Raw genomic sequence first — 12,255 nt, 5'->3', positions numbered from 1 at the left:
CTGACATTTTGAGCATTTAAAGATTCAGTGCATAAGACAACCCCAAATGACAAACAGTTGGAGGAGTATGGGAAATATAGTCTGCATACATTATCTGCATGAAGACAATACGGACACAATATATTTGAACCACATCCATTCCTCACATTCAGGCTCAACATATTCAAGAACATGTACAAATAGAAGCTGTTTAGGGCTAATAATGTGACATGAACATGTGATAGTAATTATAATATTATGATGGTATGGTATGAAAGCAGCATCCAGCCAACTATTTATCTGGGCTGTTTTTTGGTTTTTGTTTTTTTTTTTACTGGGCATCATTTTGTGGGTGGACTGAGAATTCTGCACTTCCTTGTGGATCTTGTTTACAGACTGCAGATAATCTACCCTGTGATCCAGATGCTCATCACAGGTGTTGTTAAGAGAAATCAAATATGTAGTGTTGGCTTCTGATGACGCTGCATAGGCTGGTTTATTTAGTCCAAACTGACAGAAAAACACCAAATTAGCATTTTCTGTCTTTTTTTTTTTGTTTTGGTGACATTTCAAAAGAACACACAGAAACTAGGTTACTGGGGTGTGTTAAAAATGTAAGATACCCCTAATGACTTGATGACTTCCTGAAATACTGCACCTCTACACGGGGAAAGCAGGTTTAATGCAAACTGAGTTAGTCAACCGTAACGTGAGGAAAACCATTGCATTGTGGGAACAGGAAATAGAGATGACCTGAGTGCTGCTCTTGTTTCCCCTCTTTAATGAGTGTACCTAAAGTACAGGCCGAGTGATTTTCTATGGGTTTGTTTCGGTTGACACTAACTTGGAAATAAATGGCCCTTTTTAGCATCACAGCTAAGACGAGTAATAATGACGGGTACCATGGAGATGGGTGCTGTAACAAACTGTAAGAATATGTTCTCTTATTTTTTTAAATCCAGAAGCAGTGATACTTGGAGGATGCATTATGTACATTAAACATTTTCAATGTACTCACTCTCACATAAATAAGCCAAATCAACTTACAGATTAGAGGTCAACCGATCTGAGTTTTTCTAAGGCCAATGCCGATTTTAAAAATTTGATCAGTCAATGGCCGATACTTAAGGCTGATTTTTTTTTAAAGCACATTGACCGTAAAATACAACTGAAACACTCAGATAATTAAGATTTTTATGCAGCAATGAAATTATTAATACATGTGCACATAGTACTTTTTTAACATTTATTGAACTCCAAGCGCTGCCCACAGTGGTGCCTAATCAAATATCTTATAACATTTTTACTTCTGATCAAATATTGGCTTTCAAAAAAAATTAAGGCCGATAGTAGATACTGGAATTAAAAAAAGAATATATCGGCCTGATATTGGCCGGTCGATATATCCGTTTACCTCTATTACAGATACAGAAACAATACAGTTTGTTGAGCAAATTATTCCTGATGTTAGTCTTTCCAAATAATGCAGATGTATCCTTTCAAATTAGCAGTTTCCAAAATGGCACTCTTTCTTTTTCCGAGTCCAAATGCATGAGAAGCAAGTAACTCTACTACCCCTGAAAAACTTGGGAAGGAGATATCCAAGACAGCTGTTAAAAGAATTTGAGGCAGTGATGAAATCTGATCTGAATAGAATTGATTGGGTACTATTTACCAGTGGAGAAAAATTTTCTACATTTTAATAACTGCTTGTAGATATGAAAAAGTATTCAGAATAAAGAAATAACAGAAAATGTCAACTGAGCCCCCACCTGCCCTGCTCTGTACCAAACCAGTGGAGTTACAGAAAAGAAGCAAAACAAACATCCCTGTGCTTCATGGGTTGTCCCGGCCTCAGGGCACAGATGTACTCTTCTGGAGAGTCAGCTCTCAAGGTATTGGGAGGGAACTGATTAAAATATCGTCCACTTCACTGGTGAACCCTGACGGGGATAAGAACTACCTCGAAAAAACATCACAGCCATGTTTTCGAACATCTGGGACTTGACATATTTTGCCCACTGCTACATCAGATACTCAAATGAGGGCTGCATTAAAAAAAGAAAAGGTGAATTAAGTGATGAGCTGTTCTGGAACCAAAAGCTCCAGGGTTACCTTCAGTCTGCCTCCAAGTCATTTGAAGGCAGCTGTTTGAGTTTCTCTATGGCAATGTAAACTCTTGACCTTACAATGCAAAGTACCTTGAGACCATTTTTCTTGTGATTTTCACTCAAAAAAAAAAAAACAAAACAACAACTTAGAATTACTTAAAAATTACTTCACTTTTACTTTTACTTCAGATCTTTCAGTAGGGAAAAACTTTACACAGTGAATATTGCTGTTATAAATGTTGCTTAAATGTTTATGACACATAATGCTGGTTTTCATTACATCAACATAATAATATTCATTAAGGGGTTAAAGTTCTACAGTCAAAATGTGAGTTTTTTTCCCACTCCAAAGCTGTATTTAACATGATATGTGAAAGTCAGTTAAATATGTAGAACTACATAATCTGCAGATATAATAGAACTGTATTATGCAGCACCTACGAGTAGTTTAAAGTCACCACTTAACCTATTAAAGTGCATGGACTGGGAGAGGAAATTGGAAAGAACCCACAAGAGAACATGCAAACTCCATACAGAAAGGCCTGAGCCAATCGTGATGGGTTCAAACCCAGGTCCTTCTTGGTTTGAGGCGAGAGTGACAACCAATTTTTGTTCAGGCAACTATTTTCTTATGTTTCCTTCTTTGCTTTCAGCAGTGACTGTTTACATAAATGTGTGGTGCAAATTATCCTAAGGGCTTTTTGAATGTTCACTACAAATTTAAACCCAAACCAATGAACAATTAAAAGTGCACACAACGATGACATTTAGTTACCAAGGTCAGACTTCAAAAACTAATAACTACAAAGGATTGGTAAAGTAGAGCAAATAAGGTTTAGGATTCAGAAATTTGTGTGAAGATACAACAGGTGCTAAACGTACTGTAGTTTGTTTGTGTTTTTAACTATGCCAAGGCTGAGGTCAGCTGTTCTTCCTTTATACTGTTGATAATCCTCAAACACCATTATGTATTTTCAGAAGACTTCCAATTAAGTCAGAAATATAAGAGATAAGGGACCACCAGTATGGAATAACCTCATTCTGTATCATTATGCAGAAGTAAACAAAATAGTCTGCTGGGTGACACAGAGACACTGAGGTGCTGACATGCTCACGGTGACACTTTTGACATGTTTGTTTAAAAATGTTTTCAGACAAGCGTTTCAATGTGAATCAGGCAGATAGACATAAACAGAACAGTAAATGGAGGAGAGCTTTGATAGTCAATCCAATAAATTCTATTATATGCAGAATGCAAATTAATCTAATTATATGTCCAAATTTTGAAGGTATTCTTAATAGTGTTTTAGAGTTTGTAACTAAACTCAGTTTGTCACTGATAGAATGGGGCTGGCAAAGCATGCTTCAGGCACAATAACCCCTGCTGTGTGTAGTTTTGTTATGTCCTTCATATAACTTTTTTATTTTAGCCCTACCATCAAACTTTTTCAAGTTGTAACCTAATTACCTCCACCAAGGAGGTTACGTTTTTGCCGGCGTTGGTTTGTCTGTCTGTTTGTCTGTCTGTCTGTCTGTCTGTCCGTGTGCAAGATAACTCAAAAAGTTGTGGACGGATTTAGATGAAAATTTCAGGAAATGTTGATACTGGCACAAGGAAGAAATGATTAAATTTTGGTGGTGATTGGGGGTGGGGGGGCCACAGGGGCCCACTGATCTGCCTTGGCAGAGGTCTGTGCTCTCCGAGTTCTTTTCTAGTTGTGATTTGTTTTTATTACGTCCAAAACTGACCAAATCCTCACCATGTCATTGTCAGAGATGAAACACAACTACATTGTATGGCTTTTCATATTTAATGGTTTTGCATCCACATCTGTGGACACATTTCATTTGAACGTACTCACCAAGGAGAGCAAACAATAGCTCAAAACAATAAAGTGCACCTAGAAACAAGTAGATTTTTTATGTTTTAAAACCAGATCCAAATGTATTGATTGATTACACTTTTTGATGTTCAGAGACCTAGTTTTATTTATTCATTAGTTTAAGTTGGATGTTCTTTTAATCCTGTTAATCCTTCTTCCAACAAAAACAAGACGGTTCAGTTCTATCTGCTTTTGAGGGGTTGATTTCAACTGGTTATTGTGATTTTGCTTCCACCTTCAAAGTTTCATTATTATGAGCTTTGAAAAGCCACCAGTCAGCTCCACCAGGAAATGCCTAAATATAGAAAAGTTAATAGCACAACACTTAAGTTATGGAAGATTATTAGTGTAACAAGGCTTTTCTTGGCTACACACCAACATGTGAGTCTCACCTGTATATGGCTGAGAGGCCGGCTGACTCAGCAGTCTTGCAGGACTACAAACGCCCACAGCAGAACTGTCACCCTTAGTATCGCCTGTCAGCTTGGCCTCTGAGACTAAACTGAGGGTTTGCTCTTCCTCCTGCCGCTCTGCGCTCAGAGACTCCCTGATGGTTTCCTCCTGCTGGCAAACGGCTCGAACACGCTCGTTCACACGGTCCTCCAGCTCCCTCAGCTCCTGTGTAAAGGCCTCGATGCTGATGCCCTGGCCGTTAGAGTCCCCAGGGAGCTGGGAGTCTCCTGGTGCCTGCTCCAACAGCTCTTCAATGAGGCTCTCAACAGACTGGTTGGTTTCTGGAAGATCTGAAGGTGCATTGTGCGTGTCTGATGTTTGTAGTGTGATGGAGCTCTGAGGAGGAATCTGTTTGGGGCGAACAGACTTCGCGTCGCTGATGTCGCTGTTGCTGAAAATGGAGTGTGGGAGGGCAGTGCAGCTTTGGGAGGGGCAGCTGACGAGGGAACCATTTTGATTTGCGTTTTCATCCAAATACTGCTGCTCCCCTAAGTCTCTCTTTACTTTCTTTACCTCCAGTCCTCGATCACGATTGTCCAAGCAGCTGTCCCCCTGCCCCACAGTTCCGTTATACATGGCCTGGTAGCTAACAGTAATGGCAGAGGTGGGAATGTGAGGAGAAGGGGAAGAGGTGGGGTGAGAAGCAGACAGAGGAGGAGCTGAAGATGAAGAGGAGGGGACAAGAGGAGGTACAGGCTTTGGCAGGAGCTCCTCTCTCTGCAGGCTACGCTTCTTTGAGCGTGGCGTCAAGCTGATGCAGTTGTTTTTGCCAATGGTCACGTCCCACTCGCCGCTGTCCCGCTCCGAGCTGCTCCACTCTGACCGCGCTGCAGCCACGATGGCTGCCCTCTGCTGGCCAGGAGGGGTGTTAGTGCCAGCCCCCTGCTGGAAAGAGAAGTGCTCTGGGAACATGGTAATGGAGGGGTTGGAGGTAGGTGGAGGCGGGGGCGGAGGAGCCATGTTTGGGGAGGGGTTTTCACCATCATAAGGAGCCGACCAATCGCGGCAGGCCCAGGAGCAAAGCTCGATGCCCCGACGGGCGTCTCTAAGGTACTCCAGGTAACCGCAGTCCCAGTCCAGAAACTCTATGTGGGTCTGGTGCTGGCTCAATGGGCTGTCAGGGGACAGGGGGTGGGAGCCAGGGGCGCCTGACTGTAGAGGCTCCATGCTTGTGGGGGTGGAGGGACCCCCTCCTCCTGAGGAACCTCCGCTGCTCTGTTGACGGATGAAGAAGGACAAACGGGATGGGGTGCTGGGTCTGTGCGGGGCTGGAGACTCGGTGCTGGTGCTGTTCAGCACTGCAGGAAGATAAGACAAGGCTATTAAAACTGAAAATTTAAGTGTTGAAACATGGTGTGTTTTTGATCAAATGTGTTTACAAAACTTAGAGATGAAAGCCAAAGTATCAGGTGTCAAAATCTTCAGTGCCAGCTTTAGCGGCACTCTACTGCAAATCCCACTGAATTAAAATTATCCACAGAGAGCAACTGAAGCTTACCAATGACACTAAAACACCAAATGCAGTCTTGCAATATAAAAAAGCTGTGTGAACTGATAACAAGAGCAAAACACAGGCCGACTGCCAACACTGTGGGTGCTCTTCCAGTTAGCTAAGATAAATTAATAAGCACAAGTTACTCAGTCAAAGTTTTATTATTTATGCTCTTTCCAATGTATTGCAAACCACTGATGGAAAATCCAACCCAAAACTTTAATGTACTTTAGTTGTTGCTCACCTTTGCCCCAGAATGCAGTGTCGTCATCACGCTCAGCAGAGGGCCCTGTACTCAGCCTGCAGCACTCTGGGATGAGGGACAGGAACTTGTCTGCTGACTTTCCATACAGGTCAGTCTCCCTGATGGCACGACGCTGACTCAGCATGACATGGGTGCAGGGCATAAGATACCTGAGAGTGAAACACATGCACTTACATCTGCTGTTATGTAGTAAAACCTATTTGAGCAAATTTGTGGTTATTTTCACTGTTTCTTGGAAAAAAGCATTATCTAAGAATTTGATTTGTTCTTAAATTACACATGTGATTCCTTTCAGAGAATTTGTAGCATTTCACCTATTCTCTTAGATGTGATTTTTTTTTTGGAAAAAGCAACCAAGGTTAAGTGGTCCAGATCTGTCGAACAAATGATTTATTACTTTTATTTACAGGAAGAAAAACCCATGTGATTTTGAAATAGTAAAGATACCAGTATAATCTGATTGCCTTGTATGTCATTACTACATCATCATCAAGTTTCTTATGGATTCTGTGCTTTTAAATTTTAGTAGTAAGTGCTGTATTTGGTTAGAAGCAGAAAAAAATGCACAAAGTAATCATGAACAATCAAGGACCAACAGCAGGTAACAAAAAAAAAAAAAAGTCAGGAAAAAAGTAAAAATATAAAATAAAAATGTCACACCCTGATGAAGTCTCCTTAGAATTAAAAGGCATCACAAGGTTTTCATCATAATCATCATCATCATCATCATCATTATGGTGCCTAGGAGGTTTTTTCATTTACATTGTACATTTATTTGGGTTACTTAGGCAATATCTTAACCCTTTCACGCTGAAATTTTGTTAATGTTTAACCTGACCATTGTAAACAAATTAAACCTTAAAGACAAAAAACAGATGTAGTTCACAACAATCATATGTATCACTATACACTGTAAGCCCGGACTTTCTATTTACTAAAATGCTTTAATTACAATGTACCTAAATGATTTAAGTTTTACTACATTATTATAAAATGTTTTAGTCATGACCACACCTTTTTATTTCCGCATTACATTGTGGGTATTGGGCATGTTGTTGAAATGTGTTATTTTTATGTGCAGGGGTTCAGTGGGGTTGTGGTGTTAGTGTTAATTTGAACTTAATGTGTGTATGGCAATGTTTATTGGCCTTTTTGTGTTTGTTTTGTATTTTTGTCAAGCTGCACCATGACTGAGAGCCATAAGCCGAACAATGGCTTTCTTGATCGTCTAGGATTGTTATTGAGCAATATAAAACTTTATCCTTACCCTAAATAAAAACACTCCCTGTACTGACAAATTACTCAGAACTTGCTGTCTTCCTAACTTCCATCAATGCTACAATATATTAAGTTGAATAATTATACAAAGTAACTTATTTTGCAAAAGGTTTTAATTTAAATCAACTTAGAATTGAGTACAATTAACTGATGATATTAAGTCTAATGATTGTACAAAATAATTAACATTGCAACAAATTTTAAGTTAAATTAACTGGGCATTTAGTGTGTTTAAAATGTGTTTTAGTGTGTTAAAAGTGTGTTAAAATAGCAATGCCATTCAAATCAAGCATTTAGGTTTAATACACTCAAGTTTTCTTTACACATGACTTACATTTTTGTAAGGCAACGGGTTACCTCAGATTTTTTAAGTGAACTCAACTTATCCGGTCTTACAGTGTACACATACACTGGGTCAAATTATTAAAACCATTATTGTTTTGTTGCCCATCCCTAGTAGTCTGATTTAGAATAACAACTCAAAATATTGTCTGTGTCCATGAGGAATGACGGATGTATTAAATATGTAACTTAAAGTTAAAACTCAACGAGCAAACTCTACCTACTTCCATGGTCAGAAAATGTCACAGGGTACCTTTAACATGTCTATATTACACATATGGCATATGTTCTACATTTGCAAATGAAAGTTTATAAAATACCTGAGAACAAGCTGCAGCATGACATCTTCACAGTTGAGGGAGAGAAGAGTCCTGAAGAGGCTCAGTGACACCATGCAGAGCTGTAACACACAGATCAATCTAAGTTTAGAGCCAAGTGTAAATCACAGTCTGATTTAAGATAATGTAGAACATTTTTTTTTTTTACATTTTCAGCTAGACAATACTTAAGCACTTTTGTTTGTTTGAGTTATTTTTCCTCTTCAACAAGAGAAGCTTGAAACTGAAGGCTGTGTGTCTGCCCATGAAACACAAAAGCCAAAAGCTGCAGTAGACTTGACACCATTCACTCTGCATGCATCGTTTTTTTCTGCGCTCTTCTAGAATCATCAATTCTCTGCTATCAACCCACTCACCGCCCACACGCCTGGCTTCATATAAGGGCCTTAAGGCTCACAAACATGCAAAACTGTGCGAGTGTACAAACCCTTGAATTGCTGCTAATGCGTGTAAGCAGTGTGTCCAGGATTGTGTCATTGTCGTGACGATGCAGCAGGATAAAACGCAGGAAGGTTTTGAGGAGGGACGTCTCAGTCACACTACGCAGAAACAGGTCAAGGTAGGCGGTGCTGGCAATCATCTCATCCACAGATGACTACAAACATGCACAGGGAGAAATTTGTTAATAAAAGTGCAAAAGATGTTGAACGTATCCCACAAACACAATGAAGTCTGAGATTAAAAACAGGTAATGAAAGACTTTCTTCAAACGAAGTCAAAACGTTTTTTGCCGTGACTCAGACTGACTCATATTGAAGGAAAGTAAACAAATGAGTTCACACAACTGCTCTGAGTTTTTGGTTTATTTTCTTATAAAATGAGTGCATAATCTCATGAGATATCACACCAGAGTAGGGCTACAATTAATAACTATTTCAATAGTTGATTCGTCATTAACTAGTGCATTGATTAGTCAACTAATCATATTACTCGACTAGTCCAATTACGAAATACAAAAAAACAAAAAAAAGAAAAAAGGCTCTTGTTTCTAATAAATGCAGCACATAAAATACTGTAGTGAGAAAAAAAGTAATAGGACACTTAACTGCTGGCTCTGTCTCATTCATCCACTCTTTTCCTGCTCTCACCTCTTTCGTACACACTGGCTCACTGGCTCCACCCCCATACCTTTCTCATCCACTCACCTGTCCATCATACACACTCAATCCAAAACAGACAGACAGTGACTGCCGAACTTTCAAACAGTTAGATTAACAGAACAGTTACTGCAGAGTCACGACAATACATTTCACTTTTCATGTTTACAATTGGCTCGGTAGCGTGTTGTGGCGTACACGTCTGCTTTTTCCACAAAAAAGCCATCCATGGCTCCCATACTCTTCTTAACATTACATATATTTTTACCTCCGCCAAGGAGGTTATGTTTTTGCCAGGGTTTGTTTGTTTGTTTGTTTGTCTGTCTGTCTGTCTGTCTGTCCGTTAGTGTGCAACATAACTCAAAAAGTTATGAACAGATTTTGATGAAATTTTCAGGGTTTGTTGGAAATGGGATAAGGAAGAAATGATTAAATTTTGGTGGTGATCGGGGGTGGGGGGGCCCACGGGGGGGGCCCATTTCCAACAAACCCTGAAAATTTCATCAAAATCTGTCCATAACTTTTTGAGTTATGTTGCACACTAACGGACAGACAGACAGACAGACAAACAAACAAACAAACAAACCCTGGCAAAAACATAACCTCCTTGGCATGGGGGGGCCCACGGGGGGGGCCACTGATCAGCCTTGGCGGAGGTCTGCGCTCTCCGAGTGCTTCTAGTTTATCATGAAATTGTCAGACAAAATGAAAATATTACTCTTCATATTGTAATGACATACAGTAATAGGCTCGTTATTAACACAGGAGCTAATTTAACATCATCAAAGACATTTTAACCCTTGTTTACCAATCCATCATCGAATCCATCCTCACCTATAACATCTCAACCTGGTTCAACTTTCTCACTATCAAACACAAAACAAAACTCTCCCGAATAATAAATCAGGCCAGTAAAATCTCTCAAACAGCCCTACCCCTTCTGTGTGAACTGTATAGATGTTCAGTGATGAGGAAATCCACCCTCATCACTAAAGACCCCTCCCATCCCCTCCACCACTCCTTCATGATGCTGCTATCAGGCAGATGCTGCAGAACCCCACTGGCCAAGAAAAACATCTACAAAAAAAATCTTTCATCCCCTCTGCAATAACTGCTCTTAACAACACAAAATAGACTGAACTGTGTTTTTAGTCTTTTTATGTGTTTTACTTGATTTGATCAGTTGTACTGTGTTTTTGATGTGAAGGGTGTTTTTTTAAACTTTGTCTTACAGTTGTGACAAAAAAGAAATTTCTGTTTTTACTTGGAACAGACAAAGTTATCTACCTATTATCTTACAAGGTGTGTCTAAACCTTCCAAAAGCATGTTTCCTCTGTGATGTCCCGGTCATTAGTGCGCAACTGCACATGTGCTGCTGTCAGTGCAGCCAAGATTTTGGAAAAGTGAGATGTCATTCGTAGCTACTTCAACTGGCCATGGTGAAACATTGTTTAGCATGGGATTGCATGCTGTGAAATGCACATGATGACATCACTAATGACCCATCAACTACTAAATTAGTTGTCAACTAATTTTGCTGTTGACTATAAGCAGACTAGTCATTGCAGCCCTACAGCACAGTGGTCATTTCTTAAATCTGGAACGTGTAGAAAACATGTCATCCTGTTTTTTTCTCCAAGGATCATTTTACTCAAATTGTTGTAACACTTCATACATACAACAATTAAATGTATATGATGTAAATGTAAAACATTGCCAAAAAATTGAGAATGTTTTACCAAAATATGACTGTTGATATGATGTGTGTGTACTGTCCACTGTAAGAGTGAGCCTGTTTCTTGAAATTTGCCTCCAGACTCTCCACTCTCTTACCTTATGCAGGGCAGGGCCCATGACAGGTATGAGGAATCCATTATGGAGGTAGTCCAGGAGCTGAGAGCGGACCAGAGGATGTGCCACCTGCACCACGGCGTTGCAGAACTCCAGTGAGTTCATGAACAGTACGAGTGACGACACACCTATCCAGTCCTCCCGCCGCAGGGCATGCCAGTCATCCCCTCGGACCTCGATCTTTCTGGGCAGAGAGGAGTAGAGAGCGCTGAGCCCTGTGGCCAACACCTGTGGACAGACAAGAAAAGAGGCCTCAGCAGTTGAAGAGACAGCTGCCCCCAGGACGTTGTCAACACATAAAATAGAAACAAATGCTAATCTATATCATAATACTGGAAGGTATCAGAGCATTCGAGTGTGTGTATGTGTGTGTGTGTGGGGGGGGGGGGGCATGATTCTGACAAATTGAGACATTTTTAACTGGTATTACAAGTGAGGAATAATTCCATCTCCACATTAAATATCTCAACAAGTTGAAAGGACCAATGTTTTCAGAGATATTAGTCATTTTGGAATACAACTGCCTTAAAATCACGGAAGCGCAGTACCACGCCACATGACGGAGATGAAGTTAAAAACAGGAACGCCACATTTACTCCCGCAGTCTTGACATATTGCCTCAAGCCATATGGTCTGTACATACTGAGTGATATGTATGCATGTGTGTGTGAGTGAGTGAGTGAGTGAGTGAGTGTGAGAGTGAGTGTGAGAGAGAGAGAGAGAGAGAGAGAGAGACAGGAATGATGGATTTACTAACTTCAGTCCCTAGATATCAGTATTAATATAACGCACCAATAATAACATAATACTTGTTCATGTGCTCTTGTATCTTAGCTGAAACATATTTTGCTTTTACATCAATAACTATGCTTACACACACACACACACACACACACACACACGGGTTCGTATGCATTTTCAAGGTCAAACTCAAGCACTTTTAAAGGTCATTTTTAAATTTTTCCCACACAGCACCTCATCACTGGGATAAAATGCATATCTACAGGAACAGATATATACATATACTCGTGATTAATTTTTTCCCTTTTTATCACAATGATGTACATTGTATTATACTGTTAACATCTAAAATAACATAATAGCAAAAAGTTTAGAAATTAAAGGAGAACACAATGTTTCATCCAAAAAAAGGGAAGCCACTTGG

At 39.9% G+C, this 12,255-nt stretch overlaps 1 protein-coding gene across 2 annotated transcripts in view; it reads right to left on the bottom strand.

The window, feature by feature from the left end:
* The window catches only part of fhip1b (FHF complex subunit HOOK interacting protein 1B), a 40,764-nt gene that overhangs the window by 7,476 nt on the left and 21,033 nt on the right, over window positions 1-12,255 (bottom strand). For both annotated transcript variants that reach the window (XM_030124388.1, XM_030124387.1), the window contains 5 exons: window positions 11,073-11,318; window positions 8,569-8,736; window positions 8,124-8,203; window positions 6,163-6,332; window positions 4,366-5,724 (listed from right to left, as the gene is read on the bottom strand). In XM_030124388.1, the coding sequence (XP_029980248.1) occupies window positions 4,366-5,724; window positions 6,163-6,332; window positions 8,124-8,203; window positions 8,569-8,736; window positions 11,073-11,318 (2,023 nt within the window). The remainder of the gene's footprint in view (window positions 1-4,365; window positions 5,725-6,162; window positions 6,333-8,123; window positions 8,204-8,568; window positions 8,737-11,072; window positions 11,319-12,255) is intronic.

The sequence above is a fragment of the Sphaeramia orbicularis genome, chromosome 21, assembly GCF_902148855.1.
Source record: "Sphaeramia orbicularis chromosome 21, fSphaOr1.1, whole genome shotgun sequence".
Classification (NCBI taxonomy): domain Eukaryota; kingdom Metazoa; phylum Chordata; class Actinopteri; order Kurtiformes; family Apogonidae; genus Sphaeramia; species Sphaeramia orbicularis.
This window is presented reverse-complemented; position numbering and strand designations above follow the sequence as displayed.